Source organism: Etheostoma spectabile, chromosome 21, assembly GCF_008692095.1.
Source record: "Etheostoma spectabile isolate EspeVRDwgs_2016 chromosome 21, UIUC_Espe_1.0, whole genome shotgun sequence".
In the NCBI taxonomy this organism is placed as follows: Eukaryota; Metazoa; Chordata; class Actinopteri; order Perciformes; family Percidae; genus Etheostoma; species Etheostoma spectabile.
The window spans coordinates 1,567,501-1,593,297 of record NC_045753.1 but is presented as its reverse complement, the minus strand read 5'-3'; the positions used below and the strand labels follow the sequence as shown (position 1 = coordinate 1,593,297).

Genomic DNA, 25,797 nt, shown 5'->3' with positions numbered 1-25,797 from the left:
TTTTACCCAGATCCAAACCTGTATGTGACTCTGCTCCCACTCTAAAGCTGTTCATCATATATGGTATGCTGTATACTGCATTTGGACAGATTCCTTAATTTCTGGTTGAACAGATGGCATTAAGGAGGTATTATTGTTAAACTTTTCATTTCCCCTCTCTTCCATGCAGCCATGGCCAATAACAGGAGGCCAGAACCTGGCCCCAGACCCTCCGCAGAGAGACCTGCTGCTCACAGGGTCAGTTCTGAACTCAAACAAATAAAGCCCAGATTAGACCAAAGATTTTCCGGATCCGGCTCGTCTCAGCTCGACTCAAACCAGCTGATGGTGATGCTGCTCAGCTGTTCAAGTCTCCAGAGGCTGGTTTTAGAACGTACGGGACATCACCTGTTTCAACAGCCAATAGTGAAGTCAGCTTCAATAAAATGATCCATAATCCACTTTATTTCTGTTTAACTGTTAAGGCTCAACGTGTGCCTGTGAATGCGTACTGTGGAGCGAGCTAGAGAGGGAGCACCCAGCGGCGTTGGAACAAAGCTGTGAATCGAGGGAAATGAAACTGATTTAGCAGATTAATCTCTTGTAGAAATTCATCTCTACCAAATCTCTGTATCACTACCATTATGCACATTCATATTTAGATGCAACTAATGATATATCAAGCTACAACAAAGCCTCGCAGTCAGAAGTTAGGACGGAAGCACAAAGAATCGTTCCTATGGAGATCGTCTCATTAGTGTGTACTGGCAGATTTCAGAACGCTGCAGAACGATGCGTTGCAAGTTTAGTCGTCTCGTTGCCGATCTTTGGTCTGAACTGGGCTTAACATTCTGTATATGGAAACTTTTCTTAGACAGATTTAACTATATCAAGTTAACTTGTGTGTGTAGGCATGAGGACGGGACAGTGCGTTTCTGGGACGCATCGGGAGTCTGTCTGTATCCCATGTACAAGTTAAGCACAGCTGGAGTGTTCCACACAGATGCGGACCCCAATGATAACATGCACCAGGGCACTGAAGGAGAGTGGCCGCCATTCAGAAAGGTGTGTTTGTGTAAAAACGTGCTTTGACAAACTGTTACACTCTAGGTCTACACTTACAAACCTTCTTCTGGAGCTTGGAAGCTCAACTTTCAAACAAGGTAAGATTTTTGTGTCAAACCACTGTTTCTAAGGTAAAGAACTGTGTCAGTAAACTGTCCAATCAGAACTGAAGTGGCAAAGTTGCTGGCTACTGCCTGATTCACCTATTTTATTTTTTCTATATATATCGATGTTGCATCGATATCGCGATATGAGACTACATGTCGTCTTACATTTTGGATAAATGGTAATATCATAATATGGTAAGTGGTGTCTTTTCCTGGTTTTACAGGCTGCATTACAGTAAAGTGATGTCATTTTGTGAACTTACCAGACTGTTCTAGCTGTTCCTTTATTTACCTTTACCCATGAAGTCATTAAATCATTTATCAAAAATCTCATTATGTAAATAACATTTTGTTAAATACCTTACAATATCGTCATTTGGTCAAGAGTATCGTTATATTTGATTTTCTCTCTCGTTCTCTCTTACAGTTAAAAACAATAATTATATATTTTTATTTTAATAACATCTCTATCCACTACACAGCACTTAAAGAAAACACACAAGGACAACTAGTTCCTTAAACTTCACGGAGAACAATGAGACCAGAACAGCATCCCCGCTCTGGTCCAGTTGAGCTAAAAAAAAACAAAAAAGAACCCTGGATCCACAGCTTGTTACCGAGTCGCTCCTGTTTTATTTTACACTCACTACCACACCTGTCTTCACCTGTTATTCAACCGATATTTTTACCGATGTGTGAACTAACCACAGACAGTTTGTGCATGGGCTTGCAGCAGTGCGCCGCTGGGAGTGAACAGAGTAAACCCTGGAAATGGATATTTGGCATTATTTTTAAACCGCCAATTAGGTGCCGGAACGCCGTTCTGGATCGTTCCGGCCCACTTTAACCCATGCTGACTGGCTGGTTAAGCCGTCCTACACACGTAGTATGCCAGGCAGACACACAGCTGACAACCTGGCTCGTGGGTCGCATAAGCGGTTCCAGGGAAGTGGCTGCATGTGTCCACACAATGGTGGACAGGTGAACTGGGGCTGTGTTGCCTGCTTGTCTGTTAACAGTTAATGATCAGTTAACGAGGGACAGTCTGAAAAAATAAATAAATTTAAATTGATAACTGAAAGCCTCTTTTACAAAATTGGAGGTTGAGTTTGTAATGTGTGGCTGTTAATTATTGAGGATCTAACAAAGAAACTCTGTTTAGTGGCATCATGGGAAATGTAGGATCCATGGTTTTTGGAGCTTGATTCATACTAGGGACACAAATTCCGGTTATCTCTGCGTATGCTACTTTTTTTTTAATCTGTCTTATTCAAGTGTTGTAACTGTTGTACGAGTACAATACTAAATTGCTGCCATACTTTTTTTTTTTTTTTTTTTTTTTTTTTAAACTATTGTCCAGGTTGGCTGTTTTGACCCCTACAGTGATGACCCGAGGCTCGGCGTTCAGAAGATCCACCTTTGTAAATACAGTGGTTATCTGACTATAGCTGGCACAGCTGGACAGGTGAGACCCCCGTTGACCTACGGCTAGACACATTACCTGTCATTTACACTGTTTTTCCTCGCTTTGTGGCAGACTTTGGTGCGTGTATTTGGCGGGGGTTTAGGCTTTGCTTACCTGGTTATATTTAGGCAAACAAAACGGTGTGCAGCTTTATTAGCTGAGCAAATATAAGTATCGGATCGGGACTCGGGGTCGGCAGATATTGAAAATTTAAAAAATTGGATCGGGGGGAGGGGGGCAAAAATGCTGATTGGGAAATCCCTAGTTCTAATATCATTGTACTCACCAAGTTTAAGAGATGAGAGCTCATGGTGACATCGCTGCATCAAAAATCTAACTGTTCATCTTCATTTCTCTCCCGTTTATCTGACTGCTTATGTGCCTTGACCTGCCTGACTTCTTCTCAGCAATTAACTTGGTGAATGCAGTATGATTATGATTATTATTAATATTAGTGCTGGCACCATTAGCTTTTGTCGTTCTTAGATTCCTTCATGACACATGAGTACTTTTTTGATTTGTATTGCAATTTTCATTTATTCCGATTCCAAAGTATGGAGTTTTGGGATTTTCTTTTCCTTCTTTAAGTAATGTATTATTCAACTTTTGTTTTTGTTAGAGACATTATATCATGAGACACTTTCCAAAAACGGATTGTTTTCTGAGAATGTCAGTCAGCCAGCCTGACATTATTATTTAATTTGTAAAGAAGAACAAAACATTTTCTGCTTTTGCTCTGTTTTGCTGGAAACAGATATGATGTAATCACCATAGAAACAGAACATATTTAGGTGAAAGAATCGTTGGTCAAAATAAAAAATAAATTGATCCTGTAGAAAAGAATATATTTTTATATAATGTTGCAAAAAAATCACAGGATTGGCGGCATAACCATGAAGATAAGATCCAGGTTCACTAAATGTTCTATGGTTTTGTCTAGTTCCACCCTGAGGGATATGCATGACAAAGCTAACATTTGATGAAGTATGAAGAGGGAACTTATATATCTGTGATGTTTCCTCTTTTCTCTGGCTTGTGCACTTCTGTTTAGGGCTTAACAGAGCGAGAGGTCAGTCCGGTGTAGACTCACTATGGGAAGTTTTAATTGCCCCTAGCACTCCACACAGTTGCACAAACACGGCTCACAGGGTGAGGGTTCAGTGTCCCGCATGGGACTGAGTCAGTGTCTTTTTTTAGGGCTGCACGATATGAGGAAAATATCAACTTGTGATTTTTGTGCCAGAAATTCCCGATTACCATTCGTCATGTGAAAGTTTAGCCGAAGTTTAATATTACCTGTGTAACAGATAAAATGTGCCACGAAGCATTATAACATGAGACACCATCATAAACTGCTTTATAGTCTTATGCAAGGATGAGAACATAGATGTGAATTGCCAACAATAAGGGTTTTCCTTTCAATAAGCATGTAACATTGAACAGTTATGTTAAACATTAAAAAAATAATTAAAAGATCCACTGAAAATAGGACATTTCTGTCAACAGTCTGTGATTTGTGACATTATTCCAGCATTTACCTAATCTAAAAAACAGTCTTAAAGATAATAAAAAGAGGAAGAGGAAAAAAAAAAAGTTAAACCAAATGTTACAGCAAACATTTAACTACAAATTGACATCTGATTAATTGCGGTCTTTATGATTCCGCAGCCCTAGGTCTTTTCCTCAGCTTGAAAATGGCTGTGTTGTGCTTACTGACCCGTGTTCTGCTGGGCCTGGTGCTTGTCTCTCCAGATCCTGGTGCTGGAACTGAACGATGAGGCGGCGGAGCAGACCGTGGAGGCTAAAGTAGTGGATCTGCTGCAGGGCCAAGAGGGCTTCCGCTGGAAGGTAACGCGCAGTGTTGGACTGCAAAAACTAATGCGTGACTCGTGACTTCCATCATTTTAAAGCTTCACTCATCACTCCCTGAAAGCTGTAATGTCTTGCAGTGCCAGTTAAAGTATATTACTTTCCCGTTATCTCCCTTGTGTCATTAGAATATTTTGTACTAGTCTACTGTAGATCAACAACAGTACATTTCCAGGATAATTGCCTTAAATCCGGCGCTGCCGGTTGTTCCACCGGATGTCCCTCACCTTCCTCCTCCTGTGTGTCGCCGTTCTTAAAGGTCCCATGACATGGTGCTCAAAGTCTCTTTTTATATATACCTTAGTGGTCCCTAATACTGTATCTGAAGTCTCTTTATATAGACCTTAGTGGTCCCTAATACTGTATCTGAAGTCTCTTTTAAATAGACCTTAGTGGTCCCTAATACTGTATCTGAAGTCTCTTTTATATAGACCTTAGTGGTCCCTAATACTGTATCTGAAGTCTCTTTATATAGACCTTAGTGGTCCCCTAATACTGTATCTGAAGTCTCTTTTAAATAGACCTTAGTGGTCCCCTAATACTGTATCTGAAGTCTCTTTTATATAGACCTTAGTGGTCCCCTAATACTGTATCTGAAGTCTCTTTATATAGACCTTAGTGGTCCCCTAATACTGTATCTGAAGTCTCTTTTAAATAGACCTTAGTGGTCCCCTAATACTGTATCTGAAGTCTCTTTTTATATAGACCTTAGTGGTCCCTAATACTGTATCTGAAGTCTCTTTTATATAGACCTTAGTGGTCCCTAATACTGTATCTGAAGTCTCTTTTATAGACCTTAGTGGTCCCTAATACTGTATCTGAAGTCTCTTTTATATAGACCTTAGTGGTCCCCTAATACTGTATCTGAAGTCTCTTTTATATAGACCTTAGTGGTCCCCTAATACTGTATCTGAAGTCTCTTTTATATAGGCCTTAGTGGTCCCCTAATACTGTATCTGAAGTCTCTTTTATATAGGCCTTAGTGGTCCACTATAACTGTATCTGAAGGTGGAGGCTGGGGGTGTGGCCTTGACCAGTGATGGGGAATGATTGTAAAGTTTTACAAAGAACATATTTAGGTAATTTCCTCTCTAACTGGGGCGTTTGGGACTGATTGGTGGGATTACTGTGGATGAAGTAAGAGCTAACGAGGTTTAACCATGCATCCAGCAAATTTAGATAGCTCACGTTACTGTATTGCGTGAACAGTAGGGCTGCATGATATGACGAAAATATGGGACAGCATTGAATATCGCGATATTAATTGTGAAAACTAAACGGAAACAAATTGCTTGTTAATTAAAAAAAAAATTAAGGAATTAATTTCCAACTTTATTTTATCAAACATAAGGCAGCACTAAAAAAAATTAGTTTCTACCTATATTCTCCTTTTTAACTAACAAATAATCTCGGAGAGTCTTTTGCATTTTGCCGCAGCCTTCTGCGATATGTTTATTGCACCAATTGATATGGTGTCAGAGTTTAAAAAAACACACAAAAAAACAAGTGCAGCCCTATTCAACAGTTAACTTAATTTAATATTGGATGTGGCGTTTTCTTTTGCGGGTTGCAAATGTTCCACCAAAACCAGTTCCATCCTGAGACTTTTTAGCAGAGCCACCGTCTCTACGTCCGGAGCTCAGCTCCACCCACGGCACTTGGGAATGGTGTAAAGAAATGCAAACAACCCAGAGCTTTATTCATTTATTTATTTGTGTGGTGTTGCCAGACCTTTCTCCACAGCGCTGTGGAGATAGAGCTGGCAATGCGAGACTACTACAGTACCAACCAAAAATAGAACTTTGCCAGCACCACCAAGGTTAAGGTGATCCAATCCATATGTTGCTGGTTGTCTTGTTGATTAGGGCCACGCTCGGCTGGATGTGCGAGAGGAGCCGGTGCTGTTTCCTCCAGGCTTCCAGCCTTTTGCTCTGGTCCAGTGCCAGCCGCCTGCCGTGGTCACCGCCCTCACCCTGCACTCGGAGTGGAAGCTGGTAGCTTTTGGCACCAGCCACGGCTTTGGCCTGTACGATTACCAACAGAAGAACAACGTCCTCGTCAAGTAAGGAGCTGCAGAGGAATTAAAGCTGCATTTTGTACATGGGAATTCTCTGCATGTTTTCAGCAGTTCCATACTAGCTGCCTGATAGTGCCCTTTTACAGCCACACGCCTTGTCTTTACAGGTTTTTCTAAGTTGGTTTGTGGATTCGGTCTTTGTCACAAGCCGTCTTCGTAGCTCCTAGTCTGTTAAAGCTGCTTGAAGTGACTGAGACTGCACACAAACATGTTTCCACATGCAAACAAACTAAATAAATAAATCTATATAGTACACATTAATGGTGAGACTTTAGATTGTGACGTTCATGCATATCTGATATCTAAATTGTTCCTTCAGGTTATTTCTTACATTGCATTTATGTGTTGACTCATTATTTTATTTTTTTCTCCAATTGTAGGTGCACCCTCAACCCCAGTGACCAGCTGGCCATGGAGGGCCCTCTGTCCAGGGTGAAGAGCATAAAGAAATCCCTCCGACAGTCCTTTAGGAGAATCCGACGCAGCAGAGTCTCTCTGAGGAAACATCACGTCCACAACGCTGCCAAGGTAGCTCGCTAGCACTCTGCTCCTCTGTCCACCAGTTAATAAACTCAGTTTATGTCCACAACTTTCCACTTCCGGCATGGCTATGTTGCCACTGGAAATTGTTCCGGATGTTCTTCTTTTTGGACGGATGTCCGTCCCCTTCTGTGTTGGCGTTCTAACCTCTGGTGGATTTCTGAGGACTATGGTTACCTGGTCCTCAAATCTCTACAGGGTAAATCCAGACAGCTAGCTAGACTATCTGTCCAATCAGAGGACTATGGTTACCTGGTCCTCAGATCTCTGCAGGGTAAATCCAGACAGCTAGCTAGACTATCTGTCCAATCAGAGGACTATGGTTACCTGGTCCTCAGATCTCTGCAGGGTAAATTCAGACAGCTAGCTAGACTATCTGTCCAATCTGAGGACTATGGTTACCTGGTCCTCAGATCTCTGCAGGGTAAATCCAGACAGCTAGCTAGACTATCTGTCCAATCTGAGTTTTCTGTTGATGACTAAAACAACTTTGCACATTCATGTTCCACCAAAACAAGTTCCTTCCTGAGACTATTTTGCGAAGGCACCGTGGCTCCATGCGTTACTTGGCACCGCCCAAGACGATTGTAATTGGTTTAGAAAAATGCCAGTAAACCAGAGCATGTTTTTCTCCCATCCCAGAATGCTGTGTGGACTAGGCAGACCCTCCTCCGCTATGCTGTGGAGGAAGGTCTGGCAAAGCGGGACTATTAAACTCGTGGCAACACAGGTGTTGTTGATTTGGGTCTGTCTGAACACGGCCTAAGATCCTTCTCATCATCTCTTGAAACTGTATTTTCTCTCTGGGTAGCTCCAGGAGGCCAACGCTCGTCTGGAGGCTGAACTGGCAGAGATGGAGCTGGCTCCTGTCCAGAGGAAGATCGAGGCTCGCTCCTCAGACGACTCGTTCACCGGTCTCGTACGGACCATCTACTTCGCCGACACCTTCCTCTCAGACAGTGAGTTACACCGTCGAAAAAACAATGATTGCATTTAGTACATCCACGGTACTGTACCTCAGGTTGTTCACATGTTTCCTCATTGTCTTTTAGGTTCACATAGCACACCCTCCCTATGGGCAGGGACCAATGGCGGCTGTGTGTTTGCATACATGCTCCGCCTTCCTTCTGTAGAGCACAGAGCAGAAGAACCAGTAACTGCACAGCCGGGTGAGACAGAGTTTCTGATGTTTGGGGTAGGCTGCTTTCAGTGGTGGAAGAAATGTTTAGATCACTTACTTAAAAGTACCCTACTAATGCCACACTGAAAATGTTACATAAGTAAAAGTATGTAGGTGTCATTCGGAAATGTAGTTAAAGTATGTTTCTTTTCTTAATTTCTTCCAGCTAAGGAGATCCAGCTGATGCACCGGGCTCCTGTTGTTGGGATAGTGGTGCTGGACGGTCACGGAGCTCCCCTGCCTGAGCCCCTAGAGGTGGCCCACGACCTGGCTCGCTCCCCGGACATGCAGGGCTCACACCACCTCCTGGTCATCTCTGAGGAGCAGTTTAAGGTCAGGAACACGGACGGACCCTCAGACAGACTCTCTCTCACTCTCTCTCACTCTCTCTCTCACTCTCTCACTCGCACTCTCTCACAGACAGACAGACAGACAGACAGACCTTCTATTATAGAGAACTTATTAGCAGTTTAACAATGTGCAGTTGTATGTGTAGAATTATGATTATTATAATAATTATTAATAAAAATAATAAGTATTATTATTATATATTAAAAGGCTCTCTATTAGTTGATGCCACAGCGGTCAGCTACTCTTCCGGGGTGCACTCTAGACGCACATACATACATTACATCCCAGAGATCCCATTACAATAATATATGTAAAATTGCATCATTATGCAGTCAACTTATTCACACACACACATACTACATACACACACACACACACACACACAAACAACACACACACACACACACACACACACACACACACCACACACACACACCCACAGGGCAGTGCAGCCGCAACCACACGCAAAATTACATAACACATACCATAATGCAAGCCCCAAGTTTGTAACATTCATCCAAATATCAAGTTTCATTAAGCTACTAGAAAAAACATTATGGGTCGATCCTATTAAAACACCATATAACATTGTGGTTTTTGTGTGTGTGTGGGTTGTGTGTGTGTGGGTGGGTGGTGTGTGTTTGATGATGTGATGTTGTTGTGTGTGTGTGGAGTGTGGGTGGACATGATGATTGAGTGTAAAATGAAGGAGTGGTAGGATGAATAGTAAGTAGTGAGAAATGACAAACAAAGATAGAAATTAAAATGTAATTATGTGTGAATATGATATAGTGTGTAGTATACTGAATTGAAAAAATGTCAGATCAACATATGTGTTGTGTGGAAAAAATGAATGTGTGTGTGTGTGTGTGTGTATTGCAAGAAATGCTGATCGACACTTATCGTCAGTGTGTGTGTTGTGGTGTTGTGTGTCATTCGTTTGTGATGATGTGCTCAGCTCACTGCGTATTCAGTCTGATCCCATCTGACATGGTGTGTGTGCATGTGCTAGTGGTCGACTACGCTGCATGTGTCGTGTGGCAGCGTGCCTGTAGTGCATGACATTGCACATATGTGCAGTCACACACTACTAGAGGACATCACAGCACATCTCACACCATCATGAACTACACACACACTCATGAGACATTTTGCTATACAACGGACAGGCGCCACTGTCCTCATAACTTACGACACGAAAAGTCTATCACTATTCTCATAGACACGCCTACAACAGCACGACATTCCAAAATCTTCAGCAACAGCGATCACTCCATAGTACCCCAATATCTGAATTTTGGTATAAACTATGTGTATCGACAAACATCCCCAAGAGCGTTGAGTCTTGGACTTGCACCCCCTCATCTAACTAAATTCACACACACGATTTAAAACATCAGAGCTTTTTGATGTGGGCTCTCAGCCTGGGAAGTTCCACTATAATAATCTGAGGCTATTCTACGATCACACATCTGTATGTCTACAGAGTGGTGATGGCCGAAGGTACAGTCTTCATTGACTTGAGTAGCCAACTTCATATAGGACGACCATGCCCTGCCACTGATTGTGATGAGAGAGGGATGATACAAGAGGAACGCTATAGACGGTGCACTCTCACAGCTATGATGATGGCTGGTGTCCAGACTAACCTAGTCAAACTTTGGTAATGGTTCGATGTGGTTGGTTCGTTTGTTCTGTCATGTCTTGACATGCGGCTAACTGTGTAATGGTGATAACGTACTGTCATACGTAGTTGTAGCTGAATCGCTAGCTAAGTGCTAGCTAGCTGCTGGATCTGAATGCTGTGGTTAGCTAAGTGCGCTTGTTAGCACATCGTGCCCATGAACTAGGAGTGTTCGGCATGTCCTGCGTGAGCGTGTAGCGTCCAGGCCTGCTAACGGTCTGGCGGGAGCGGGCTAGGAAACAGCTTCAGCCTTGCGTCGTAACTGCTAGTTGAAGTTTGGGGGCGTGTTACGCTTAACGCTCAGCTTTCTGTTTTGGGGCTAGCTGTTTGGTTCATCTCTGGGTAATTGTATTCATAATTCGATCCATGGTTTGTAGGGTAACACCAAACGGAGAATGTTCAACTTACACACTAGCCACTGGGCACGGGATTCTACTATGAGTTAACCTCTGCGAAGAGCAGCGCAGCGCATTTCAGCTGCCAGAGTACTGGCTTGCGAAGCTAGTAGTGATGCAGCTGATCACGGTAATAAGTAGTACATGAAGATCGTGCATAAGCTATATCATAACGAGTCATACTCAACTAATGTACCATTCATTTATGTGCATTATGGGTGAGACTGCACATATGCATAAGAAGAGTGATACAGACGAGCTACCAAAGCTGCCTCATTGTGTATATTTATCGTGGTTGAGGGCTATAGAACCACTAATGAGTTACTACCGTATAAGTCTAAGAAGGTCTGAGTGTTCGATAGTGCTATCGGCTGTACTTGCTTGTTTGCGACGTTGGGCCATATACGATGGGCGTGTACTCGAGGTGAGAGATTAAGCCAGAGTCACTGATCGACGCCCAAACCAATCATAGCTACGAGATGAGATGTCGTGCAAGTAAGTATGAGTTACTGCAACTCGATAGTGGTATACCTGTTCTCTTGTGTCTCCGATCTCTTAATTACAGGTGTCTCGCACTCGAGAATCTGTAATCGACCACAGGCAGGCTGCTAGAGATTCTTTAGCCTCACTGACAGCAGACACCGCCACGCGTGGATGTCTGGTGTGTCATGTCTTGTGAACGGACAACGAGCGCTCTTACTATAAAATATATTAATTCATTCAAAGGTGAGTTGCCAAGGTAGCAAAATGTATATCATCCTTTTAATTATTGTATTAATCTCATCACACTCACACATCCTCTGTTCCTTTTTAGGTCGAGGAGTGTTTAGTTGCCGCCACTTTCAGAAAGGAGACTTTCTCATAGAATATCGAGGGGAAGTCTTAAGCAAAAAGGAGTATGAGTACCGACTAAGACTGTACCATGATGCTCTGATGGTTGAATTATACTACAATGGGGAAAAAACTATGGTATGTGAATTGTCACACTTAATTCGTAGCATCTTTTGCAAGTTGAATTCTTCTCAGAAAAACAAACTGCTATTTCATACAAACTCAATTTCAGTAGTTGTATAGTAGTAGTTTATTGTCGTTTTTGGAGGGGATTTATTTATTCATCAGCATAGATGTGCTTCCTGTATTCTACTCTTTACATCTTTGTCATCCTTATCTTTTGCCTTTCAGTGGGAGGCGCAAAAGAGGATGACTCCTTTGCAGACTTGCAATGTGACCATAAGACCCAAACTGTTTCAGGAAACCCTCATCTTTTTTGTTTGTCCATCAAGGACATCAGTCCAGGGAGAACACATAATCAACTTGGAGATCAGACTGGCCGTGGAAGCACGGTACAGAAAGAAATTTATTACAGAGTGTTTAGATTGATCTTTCTCTCATCCTGCAAACAATTGGTTGTGACTCTCTGCTACAACAACAAGTGTCTGTTCGACTAATTTGTGCGCATTATCAGCTTGACCTACACTTCATTTTCCCTTGATGAAATGTGAAGTTTCTACTCCTGATCTGTCATCAGTGCACTCAGTGTAGAGCCCAGACCCTGTTTTTTGCTGTTTTCTCCTCTACAATGACAAAATGTTTTGTTGACAGGCCTTGTCAATTAAACAAACACAACAAATTGGGAAATCATTAATCCACATTCCTTTTAACAACATGGGTGATGAAAGGACCAACTCTGGGTTAGAGCGTCTAACCTATCACACAGCACCATTGCCTCATGGCTCAAGCTTCTCACTTTATTGCAGGAATGGGAGTGAGAGACAAACTATTCACTTTGACGTCATTTTCGGTCATCTGCCATATCTCTCCCATGTATAGAACAAGTGAGCAGCGTGGTAGATAGATATACATGTGTGACTGGGATGTTAGGGATGTAGTGATGGATGTCAATGTTTCAGAGTGAAGAAAACATTTCCGTGACTGCCAATCTCCTAACAGGCTTGCGTAACATATCTGAACCATTAAGCAAGAGCGCAAGACTCTCCCTGCCCTTGGATTCTGTCAGTCATTTGATGCGGCATAGGGTCACCATACAGCTCAAATATTGAAACTTAATGTCCGGAAATGTTGTTTATGATCCTCAGCTGTTTTTAGTTTTCAACAGTTTTGACAGGATATTGTAGCCATCGACTAGTCGCCCAATTTGGGGCCAAAATTATAATCACGATTCTTGTGATCCCGATTAATTCCACAATTGAAAAAAAAAAAACAAAAAAAAAAAAAAAAAAAAAAGAAAAAAAAAAAAAAAAAAAAAAAAAAAGAATGGAGGGGGGGGGGAAAAAAAAAAAAAAAAAAAAAAATTTGTGATTTTACCAAACACATGTGGTTATTGTCCATAGTCTATTATAACTGCTTTCACATCCATATTATGCTACATTCTTATGTTGACGTTGTAGTTAGTATCGCCACACATCTGCAACCATTAAATGAAAATTACCTCTTAAATACGTAACCTAGCATAATTTTAAAAAAATGTCTCTCTGTGTAAACTTCTTCACTTGTTTTAACAATAACTGATTAAGGAAGCTGGGGAGGGAGAGGGAGTGCAATGACGTGTTTATCTACGCTTCACAGAGAGCGCGATCATTATGGATGGGTCAGCCGGTCGAACGGCTGGTCGAGCGAAATTACAGGTTGTGTTAATGAAATCCCTGTAGCGTCCTGCGCTGCATTTTTAGAACTAGCTTTCTGCATCATTGGTCACACCTCATTCAGGTCCAGCAGCTCCGTCTCACACGCCTTACGCTACCAACTGAAGTTGGTTGTCGTTCATAACTTCTTCTGTTTCTTTGCATTGCTGCCGCGATAGCAAGTTACCACGGAAACACTTGTACAATACAGTTTTGCCCCTCATACTAACAATATACAGCTGTGTTAATAACATGGTCACTGCCTGTTGTCTTCATAACACGACGGGCAAGATTTGCTTTTACTTGTAAACCTGAACACCTTGTAGACCGACGTAGAACCAACTGCTATCCTGGGAGTTTTCCTCACGCTACTCTGTCCTCTGTTGATTGTCCCTACATCTAGACACTAAGTCTCGCGTGCAGGAACTAACTCTGACTGGCTCATGAGCAGACAGCCGTTTAACGGAGCGGTAGATGCGCTATCAAAAAACTCAGCGTTCTATGATGGACGCATTAAAAACAATCGCTCGATCACGCACATTTGATCGTGGGCAAGTCAAATTCTATTTATATTAAAATGTATTCATTGTGCAGCCCTAGTGCATCCACACTCCTAATATGTCTAAATTGGTTATTTTAAACCTCTAGGGACAGTGTAGTTAGAAACTGTGGACTATTAGTATTCATTGGAAATTGGATTGTATTCGGGCTAAATTTGTAACAAATCCTCCGTGTACATGTAACGGGTCGTTGTATACATCTATATGAAGGGTATTTGGCATATCCCTTCCATATGGGGGCTGCTGTTGCTCAGTGGTAGAGCGGTTGCCTGCCAATCGAAGGTGGTGGTTCTTCCCTGCCCCTGCAGCATTGTCGAAGTGTCCGTGGTCAAGACACTGAACCGATTCCCCCGTGCTGCGCATTCGGAGGTGAATGTGTATAATGTTTATCGCTGAGCAGGTGGCACTTGTACTGCATCCCCGGCCACAGTTCTGAAGGTGTGTGGAATGGGAATGTTTTTCCTGTAGAGTAAACGCGTTTGACCGTTTTAGACGGAAAAGCGCTATATAAATACAGCACATTTTACATTTACTAGTCGATTATTGGAAAATGTCACGCCGATATTGATTTTGCTTGTAGTATAATTATTAGTACAACATTTCTCTATAAGATTATATCCACAAAAATTGCAGTGAAAGAAAGCAACTTACATTTTTGTGTTTTGAAATCCAACTTTTACAAACCCATCTAGTTTTTTATCATCCCTTGTGATGGCTGTGGTTTATCCTTTAATTGACTTGGACATTAACATAAACCAGTTCACATGGAATGCCAGAAATATATGTAATCCATAGAAAGGAGTTAGTTATTTCAATGAAACTAACCGGATTGCTTTATGTTTTTTATCCATAATATAATAAAACTGAATTAACATTGTTGTGTAAAACACTTTTAGTGCATTATTGGTATGTGTTTTATATACATTAAATAGACAGAAATTTAGTGTAATGATAGTGAGTAGTAAAATCATCGTTGCATACACACTCGACAACTTAATATGCCATACACGTCCTCTTCGTTTGTACACTGACCGACATACACACTAGACTGTTCATTTAATAAAGTTGTAAAAATCGACTTGCATATCGCAATACAAAACGAATATATCCATACACAGTCCTCGTAGTGTACACACTGACCAGTACATAACAAACTAAGGATGTTCATGTATGAATTGTAAAAACGTTTTGCATACACACAAGTCCAAACTTAATGTACCAACACAGTCCTCTTAGTGTAGACACCTACCAGTACAATACAACTAAGGACGTTGCATGTTGAAGTGTAAAAATCGATTTTGCATACACACATACAAAACTTCATAGTATCCCATACACAGTCCTCTTAGTGTATACACTGACCATACATACAAACTAAGGACTGTTCATGTATAAGTGTAAAATCCCGCTTTGCATACACACAATCCAAACCTTCGTATAGTAATCCATACACAGTCTCTTAGTGTATTCACCTTGACAGTACAGCACACTAGGACGTTTGTATAAGCTGTAAAATCGACTTTTTATAGCACACAATAACAAAACGTAATGTATCCCCTACACAGTCCCTCTTAGTGATACACCTGATCCAGTACATACAAACTAAGGCTGTTCATGTACAAAGTGTAAAATCATCTTGCTACACAAATACAAAACATAATAGTCCTACCAGTCCTCTTAGTGTCTACACCTGACAGTACAGCACATATGACGGTTTTGTATAAGTGTGGTAAAATCATCTTTGCTACCCACCCTACAAACCGGTAATATTATCCTACACAGTCCTCTTAGTGTATACACCTGACAGTACATGCACACTAAGGACTGTTTTGTATAAAGTGTAAAAATCGACTTTGCATACACACACTACAAAACGTAATAGTATCCATACACAGTCCTCTTAGTGTATACACCTGACAGTACATGCACACTAAGGACTGTTTTGTATAAAGTGTAAAAATCGACTTTGCATACACACAATACAAAACGTAATAGTATCCATACACAGTCCTCTTAGTGTATACACCTGACAGTACATGCACACTAAGGACTGTTTTGTATAAAGTGTAAAAATCGACTTTGCATACACACAATACAAAACGTAATAGTGATCCATACACAGTCCTCTTAGTGTAGACACCTGACAGTACATGCACACTAAGGACTGTTTTGTATAAAGTGTAAAAATCGACTTTGCATACACACAATACAAAACGTAATAGTATCCATGCACAGTCCTCTTAGTGTATACACCTGACAGTACATGCACACTAAGGACTGTTTTGTATAAAGTGTAAAAATCGACTTTGCATACACACAATACAAAACGTAATAGTATCCATACACAGTCCTCTTAGTGTATACACCTGACAGTACATGCACACTAAGGACTGTTTTGTATAAAGTGTAAAAATCATCTCTGCATACACACAATACAAAACTTAATAGTATCCATATACAGTCCCTCTTAGAGGATACACCTGACCGGTACATACATACATACTAAGGACTGTTTCTGTATACACAGCCCTCAGAATGTCTTTAACCTTTTCACAATAATATACAACTCAAGAATACATTTTTTTAAAAGTTACCTGATGAATGTTGTCTGGGCAATATTCAGGTATGACAAGTGTCATGTCTGGTCAGAACTGGACAGGGGACTTGACTGGAGAATCTCCCTTGCCAAATAACTTTATATACATATTGAGTGTGTATGGATACTGTTATGTGTTTTATTTAACAGACAAGTTGTACATTATTGGGTTCCCTTGAAACTTGGTTTCTTACATTTAGTATATCCTTGTAATATTAGATGCATAACATCTTCAATTGGTTCAAATAATCTATTTATGGTAAGATTGTTGTGAAATGGATTTTCAGGGCTAAATGGTGTACACAAACAGTCCTTAGTGTGAATGTACCGGTCAGGTGTATACACTGTGAGGACTGTGAATGGATACTGTTAAATTTTGTATTGTGTTTATCCAAAGATTAATATTTACATTCACTATCATCATTACACTACAAAACTGCCTCATTTATATCAATATATTTACCTTAGTATGTAATTGTATTGTTAGCTTTCAAGATATCAGTAACTTCACTCATTTGTTGTCCATTAATTTTCCAGTAATGGATGTCACGATGCTGCACTGACATAATTACTGTGAATGGCTGAACACATTTTATGTTTGCATATTGTATATTTGAGCCCTTGTTGTTCTCTTAAATAGATCCACGTGTTGTGCCATACTGGTTATCTAATTACTTTTTTTTCCAATTTTCTATGCTAGATTTCAACGGAGACAGAGGATCACCATGCCGTCGTGATATGTGACAGCCTCAAAGATGTTGAACAGGTGACTTCATTTTAAACGTTGATATTGATATCATATCTTTTCTGTAGCAAAGCAGTTTTTAAGGTAATGATATTTCACGGTTCCGATACACAGTCCTCAGCTTACAGGTATTTTTCAGGTGTATACTCTATGAGCACTGTGTATGGATACTGTTTAGTGTTTCTTTATTGGTGTGTATGTCAAGAGGATTTCTTCACTTTACTATCATCATTTCACTAGATTATCATCTTATCACAATCATTTATCATTTTCTTAGATCATAATGTTTTATTAGCTTTTAGGATATCAGTAACTACAGTCATTTGTTTAACACTGGATGTCACTGTGCTGTACTGATTAAGTTTCTGGGAATGACTGTACAAATATTCATGTGAACATACTGTAAACCTGAGGCCAAATCTTACTCCTGTATAGATAATTAAGTTGTTACCTCACTCCATATCTACAAGCATAATCTTATTTTGGCCTTACTGGTTAGATTAATGAAATTTCCCCTTGATTTTCTATACTATTCAACTGAGGCAGAGGGTCACCATGTGGTTGTGGCATCTGACAGCCTCAAAGATGTTGAAAAGGTGACTTAATCTCAATTTAATGTTGATATTGACATCAGATCTTTTCAGTTGCAAAGCAGTTTTACTAGATGTTGATATTTGACGGAGGGGTATGGATAATTATCTTTTAGGATATCAGTAACTACAATGTTTAAAAATAGATGTCACTGTGCTTAACTGAATACATTTCTGTTAATGATTGTACAAATACGTATGTGAACATACTGTAAACCTGACTCTTTATCTTGCTCCCCCTTTTTCTAAACAAGATTTCAACTGATGTAGAGGATCACCATGCTGCCGTGGTATCGGACAGACTCAAAGATTTTGAACAGGTGACTTCATCTCCAGTTAATGTTGACATGTACAGTACATTACATCTTTTCACTAGCAAAACACTTCTGTTATTTGAGGGTTTAGCTACACAGGCCTCAGTTTACCTATACGGGTCAGGTATTGACACTAAAAGGACTGTGAATTTGGACACACCCTTTATTGTAATATTAACAAGATATGGGACTCTGTATGTTTGTTTAAGTAGTATTATTATATAATATTTTCTGTTCAATATTATATCCACAATAATTTTAAGTTGTTGATTTTTTTCTGTTACAAATAAAATACATTCTTCATTAAAACATGATGTCCGTCCGCCCGGGATAGCTCCAGGTTGGTATAGCAGGCACCCATATATAGAGGTTTAACTCCTCTTCAGTTCTTCTGCTGTCTGTGCATTAAGCCTAAAAAGCCCCAAAAATAATCTTTACAAAAAGCCGTTTTTTCTCATTGTTTTGTTTTATTTTAGGTATTTGGCTGAGAGCGTTCTCCTCCCATGCCTCCTCTCCTTTCTTTTCCAACATGACAATTCCTGAATTGTCACTCGGACATATTCATCAAGTATTTGCTTTTGTTTAATAAAATAGTTTATTCTATAAGTTGTTCTATTCTTAGAAGCAATTGGTAGTCCTGTCTTGCCCTGGTTACTGTTTATTTAGGCAACATTTCTTTTTTTTTAATTTAATTGTTGATCTGCACTAAGAATAATTATTCTGATATATCTCAGTCACACAGTAAGGTTGTATTCAGCAAAAATTTTTTGTATCAGCAGCTTCTTATCAACACTAAACTAAATTTATCCAATGCTACTCAAATATACATTTTTTCAACAGAACTAGCACACACGATGTGGTTTCCCAGTAGTTCCAATCTTCGAGAACGTTGCCGTTTTTGCCACGGACCCTTTTCTGCCTAGAGGGCTTATATTAAGGTAAGCTGATTATATTGTCAGGGGACAGTGACTGAAAAAGTCGCCCCAGAATGCAAAACACTGTATACCTCCAAGGTCTGAACTTGTCCTCTCACAAGCTTGACCACCTTGAATGAGTAACACTTTCCAAGCCTCTACCCTGCCATTCGCAGAAGAATCTGCAATGTCTCCATGACAGGCCACCTGTTGCAAACCTCCAGCACCCAGACTGTATTCTCTAAGTCACAGACTTATGTTCCTCTACCTCAGACTGTATGTTCCTCTACCTCAGACTGTATGGTCCTCTACCACTGACTGTATGTTCCTCTAACACAGACTGTATGTTCCTCTACCTCAGACTGTATGTTCCTCTACCTCAGACTGTATGGTATGTTCCTCTGCCACAGACTGTATGTTCCTCTGCCACAGACTGTATGTTCCTCTACCTCAGACTGTATGTTCCTCTGCCTCAGACTGTATGTTCCTCTGCCACAGACTGTATGTTCCTCTAGCACAGACTGTATGTTCCTCTGCCTCAGACTGTATGTTCCTCTACCACAGACTGTATGTTCCTCTGCCACAGACTGTATGTTTCTCTACCACAGACTGTATGTTCCTCTGCCTCAGACTGTATGTTTCTCTACCTCAGACTGTATGTTCCTCTACCACAGACTGTATGTTCCTCTGCCACAGACTGTATGTTCCTCTGCCTCAGACTGTATGTTCCTCTACCTCAGACTGTATGTTCTTCTGCCTCAGACTGTATGTTTCTCTACCTCAGACTTGGTAGTGTCCTCTGCCACAGTCTGTATGTTCCTCTACCTCAGACTGTATGTTCCTCTACCTCAGACTGTATGTTCCTCTACCACAGACTGTATGTTCCTCTGCCACAGACTGTATGTTCCTCTACCACAGACTGTATGTTCATCTACCTCAGACTGTATGTTCCTCTACCACAGACTGTATTTTCCTCTACCACAGACTGTATGTTCCTCTACCACAGACTGTATGTTTCGCTTCCACTGACTGTATGTTCCTCTACCTCAGACTGTATGTTCCTCTACCACAGACTGTATTTTCCTCTACCTCAGACTCTATGTTCCTCTACCTCATACTGTATTTTCCTCTACCTCAGACTGTATTTTCCTCTGCCACAGACTGTATGTTCCTCTACCTCAGACTATTTTCCTCTAACACAGCCTGTATGTTCCTCTAACACAGACTGTATGTTCCTCTACCTCAGACTGTATGTTCCTCTAACACTGACTGTATGTTCCTCTACCTCAGACTGTATGTTCCTCTGCTACAGACTGTATGTTCCTCTGCTACAGACTGTATGTTCCTCTAACACAGACTGTATGTTCCTCTACCACAGACTGTATGTTCCTCTGCCTCAGACTGTATGTTTTTCTACCTCAGACTGTATGTTCCTCTTCCTCAGACTGTATTTTCCTCTGCCACAGACTGTATGTTCCTCTACCACTGACTGTATGTTCCTCTACCACAGACTGTATGTATTTTCCTCTAACACAGACTGTATGTTCCTCTACCTCAGACTGTATGTTCCTCTACCACAGACTGTATGTTCCTCTGCCTCAGACTCTGTTCCTCTACCTCAGACTGATTTTCCTCTACCTCAGACTGTATTTTCCTCTGCCACAGACTGTATGTTCCTCTACCACTGACTGTATGTTCCTCTACCACAGACTGTATGTTCCTCTACACAGACTGTATGTTCCTCTACCTCAGACTGTAAGTTCCTCTAACACTGACTGTATGTTCCTCTACCTCAGACTGTATGTTCCTCTGCTACAGACTGTATGTTCCTCTGCTACAGACTGTATGTTCCTCTGCTACAGACTGCATGTTCCTCTAACACAGACTGTATGTTCCTCTACCTCAGACTGTATGTTTCTCTACCTCAGACTTTATGTTCCTCTAACACAGACTGTATGTTTCTCTAACACAGACTGTATGTTCCTCTCCGCAGACTGGTATTGCTCCTTCTCACCCAACTGTATGTTCGCTAACACAGGGACTGTATGTTTCTCTACCACAGACTGTATGTTTCTCTAACACAGACTGTACGTTCCTCTACCTCAGACTGTATTTTCCTCTACCTCAGACTGCATGCTCCTCTGCCTCGGACTGTATGTTCCTCTGCCTCAGACTGTATGTTCCTCTGCCTCAGACTGTATGTTCCTCTACCACAGACTCTATGTTCCTCTACCTCAGACTGTATTTTCCTCTACCTCAGACTGTATTTTCCTCTGCCACAGACTGTATGTTCCTCTACCTCAGACTATATGTTCCTCTAACACAGACTGTATGTTCCTCTAACACAGACTGTATGTTCCTCTAACACAGACTGTGTGTTCCTCTAACACAGACTGTATGTTCCTCTAACACAGACTGTATGTTCCTCTACCACAGACTGTATGTTCCTCTAACACAGACTGTATGTTCCTCTACCTCAGACTGTATGTTCCTCTACTACTGACGTAGGTTCTCTACCTCATCTGGTAGTTCCTCTGCTACCTACTGTTTTCTCTCACACAGACTGTATGTTCCTCTACCACAGACTGTTTTTCCTCTACCATCAGACTGTTGTTTCCTCTGCCTCAGACGTATGTTTTCGCTCCCCAGACTGTATGTTCCTCTACCACAGACTGTATGTTCCTCTGCCACAGACTGTATGTTCCTCTACCTCAGACTGTATGTTCCTCTAACACAGACTGTATGTTCCTCTACCACAGACTGTATGTTCCTCTAACACAGACTGTATGTTCCTCTGCCTCAGACTGTATGTTTCTCTACCTCAGACTGTATGTTCCTCTACCACAGACTGTATGTTCCTCTGCCACAGACTGTATGTTCCTCTACCTCAGACTGTATGTTCCTCTGCCTCAGACTGTATGTTTTTCTGCCTCAGACTCTATGTTCCTCTACCTCAGACTGTATGTTCCTCTACCACAGACTGTATGTTCCTCTACCACTGACTGTATGTTCCTCTACCTCAGACTGTATGTTCCTCTAACACAGACTGTATTTTCCTCTACCTCAGACTGTATGTTCCTCTACCACAGACTGTATTTTCCTCTGCCACAGACTGTATGTTCCTCTACCACTGACTGTATGTTCCTCTACCTCAGACTGTATGTTCCTCTAACACTGACTGTATGTTCCTCTAACACAGACTGTATGTTCCTCTAACACAGACTGTATGTTTCTCTACCACAGACTGTATGTTCCTCTACCTCAGACTGTATGTTCCTCTGCCTCAGACTGTATGTTCCTCTACCACAGACTGTATTTTCCTCTACCTCAGACTCTATGTTCCTCTACCTCAGACTGTATTTTCCTCTACCTCAGACTGTATTTTCCTCTGCCACAGACTGTATGTTCCTCTATCTCAGACTATATGTTCCTCTAACACAGACTGTATGTTCCTCTAACACAGACTGTATGTTCCTCTACCACAGACTGTATGTTCCTCTACCACAGACTGTATGTTCCTCTACCACAGACTGTATGTTCCTCTACCTCAGACTGTATGTTCCTCTAACACTGACTGTATGTTCCTCTGCCTCAGACTGTATGTTCCTCTGCCTCAGACTGTATGTTTCTCTACCTCAGACTGTATGTTTCTCTACCACAGACTGTATGTTCCTCTGCCACAGACTGTATGTTCCTCTACCTCAGACAGTATGTTCCTCTTCCTCAGACTGTATGTTTTTCTGCCTCAGACTCTATGTTCCTCTACCTCAGACTGTATTTTCCTCTACCTCAGACTGTATTTTCCTCTGCCACAGACTGTATGTTCCTCTAACACTGACTGTATTTTCCTCTACCTCAGACTGTTTTTTCCTCTACCTCAGCCTGTATTTTCCTCTACCTCAGACTGTTTTTTCCTCTACCTCAGACTGTATTTTCCTCTACCTCAGACTGTATTTTCCTCTACCTCAGACTGCTAGCGTGTTCATTGATGTTTGATTTATTGCATGTAGACTTTGCTACTGTAAGTTTCAATATATTCCTAATTAAGTTTTTATTTTTCATTCACAGATATTGACTCTTCCCTAGAAGGCACATCTACAGGTACGATAAACTTTGAAGTGATTTTAATAGTGTCCCGAATGAATGAGCCTCTGCTTGCCGTTTGTCCCCTAACTCAACTGGTCTGTTTGGTGGATCTCACTCTTTTGCTTTACATTGTGTTCCACTCAAGCACTCTCCTTTTTTGCTTTACACTAATATTGTTGGTTAGAATTATTAATATATATTGAATTTGCCAGCACTTTGATGCTCTCATCGCCTACCAGTTGCTGTAGAATGCTCCAAAGCGTTTGAAAATGAAGTTTACATTGTTTTGTAGATTTATACTAAGCTTTAAATAAAATTACAATTGAAATGAAGATTAAATATTAAAAACAGTGTTTTAGTTGACATTGATAAGTATTTTTTTCTCTTTTGCAGTGTTCAACGAATACATAGACAGGGTGAACAAAGAGCATGGCAGGACAGCAGAGGAGCATGACCAACCTGGTGAATGCAACACACCAAAAACCCTACTAGTTGGTCACCTTTTTAGAGTCAGTTGGTTCCCACTCTGCTCTGTCTGAATAGAAAGCTATTGATGATAGTAATTCATTCATTCCTTCATGTGCTTCACAAGATAATCATGATAGTTTAAAGGCTGTGGTAGGATTTTATTTAAAAATAGAATCCATTTGGATGTGATTAGGGGTCTGCTTATGTGAAACTGATCTGACTGAATATCCCTCCTAAAACTCGATTTTCACATGTTTACCTTTTTTGTGTGTTGTGTGTGTTCTGAGTAATTTAGATTTTCCGGATGAAATACTTTTACATAGCTCCAAAGTTTTGACATAAAGAGCATCCCAGAAAGACCTTAAACATAAAATTGAATATCGATCAGGTAAACCATATCCCCCAGTTTGAAGTTTTTTACACATTTTAAATAGGGCCACAGCGAGCATAGCATTTGATCACTACATGGTTTACCAGTACCAATCCGTCATATTGAAATCAAAATCAGGAGAAAAGTCAGATTTTGCATGTCTAGGTTACAACACACTGAAGTTGTTGATTTACTAGGTAAAAACGTTCTGTGCATAGGTGACTCTAGGCATGTTATTTCCACTGACAAGTATGTTTTATCCCTTTTGGGTATTGTCTCCTGGAATTGCCCGAGAGACGAATTCAAGAAGGAAACGGAAAGTCAGTGGTCCCAAAAGAGGTTTCCGCTATAATGATACATTTTACAAAGCACATTGCCAGGGAAATAACTGTCCACACTAATGCGTGCAAGAACGCTGAACATCCTGAATCTGATCAGCGGTCACTTAAAACAGTAGGTCTTTGTTAGAAATCGGGGCATACTCTGAAAAAGAAAACCAGCCATACAGTGTTATTTTGCTGTTATGAGCAATGATTTGTAGTTCTATTGTTCTTCAAAAAGGGCACGTTTTCGGATGCCTCAGTGGGTTTTTTGTAAACTGCTGTTGTATTCACATTGCACTTTTTCACTACCAGATGCCTTTGTCTGTTTGTCATAATCTGCTTTTACGAGGTAACACGGATGTAGTTTACGCAGCTATCCCACTAATAGGAATTGTATTTCAGGAGAACACTGAGCTTTAAAGTGGGCCTCACTGCCTCACCATGTTATGTCCCTATGTTTATATGCATGTGTACCTTATTAAATACCACTTGTATTATCAATGACTTTGAAGTTTTGAAGCACAGACATACATTCAAAATATACATAAGTAAAAGTAATGTAGGTGTCATTCGGAAATGTAGTTAAAGTATGTTTCTTTTCTAATTTCTTCCAGCTAAGGAGATCCCGCTGATGCAACCCCGGGCCCTCCTGTTGTTGGGATGTGGTCTGGACTGTCACGGGAGCCGCCCCTTCCCTGACCCCTATAGGTGGCCCAACGCCTGCTCTCTCCCCGGACATGCAGGCTCACACCACCTCCTGGGTTGTCATCTCTGAGGAGCAGTTTTAAGGTCAAGAACACGGAACGGACCCCATACAGACCTCTCCCGGTCACCTCTCTCCTCACTCTCTCGTCTCACTCTCGCACTCGCATCTCTCACAGTTGACAACAGACAGCAGACAGACCTTCCTATTATAGAGAACTTATAGCAGTTTAACAATGTGCAGTTTGTTGTGTTAATTATGATTATTATAAAATTATTAATACAAATCATATATTATTATTATATATTCAATGCTCTCGTATTAGGTGATGCCACACTCGGGTCAGCTACTCTTCCGGGTGTGCACTCTAGACGCCACAATAACATACAGTACATCCCAGATCGATCCCATTACCATAATATCTGTAAAATTGCTCATTATTCAGTGCACTTATTCACACACACACATACATACTACACACACACACCACACAGAACCCACACAACACAAAACGACCACACACACACACACACACACCCACCACACGCACCCACCCACAGGGCAGTGCAGCCGCAACCACACGCAAAATTACATAACACATACCATAATGCAAGCCCCAAGTTTGTAACATTCATCCAAATATCAAGTTTCATTAAGCTACTAGAAAAAACATTATGGGTCGATCCTATTAAAACACCATATAACATTGTGGTTTTTGTGTGTGTGTGGGTTGTGTGTGTGTGGGTGGGTGGTGTGTGTTTGATGATGTGATGT

The 25,797-nt window shown here is 41.0% G+C and overlaps 1 protein-coding gene across 4 annotated transcripts in view; it reads left to right on the top strand.

The window, feature by feature from the left end:
- llgl2 (LLGL scribble cell polarity complex component 2) overlaps nt 1–25,797 on the top strand; it is a 45,185-nt gene that overhangs the window by 12,762 nt on the left and 6,626 nt on the right. For all 4 annotated transcript variants that reach the window (XM_032501914.1, XM_032501911.1, XM_032501910.1 and 1 more), the window contains exons 11-19: nt 170–237; nt 891–1,044; nt 2,512–2,616; nt 4,369–4,464; nt 6,351–6,547; nt 6,943–7,090; nt 7,914–8,061; nt 8,155–8,271; nt 8,449–8,615. In XM_032501914.1, the coding sequence (XP_032357805.1) occupies nt 170–237; nt 891–1,044; nt 2,512–2,616; nt 4,369–4,464; nt 6,351–6,547; nt 6,943–7,090; nt 7,914–8,061; nt 8,155–8,271; nt 8,449–8,615 (1,200 nt within the window). The remainder of the gene's footprint in view (nt 1–169; nt 238–890; nt 1,045–2,511; nt 2,617–4,368; nt 4,465–6,350; nt 6,548–6,942; nt 7,091–7,913; nt 8,062–8,154; nt 8,272–8,448; nt 8,616–25,797) is intronic.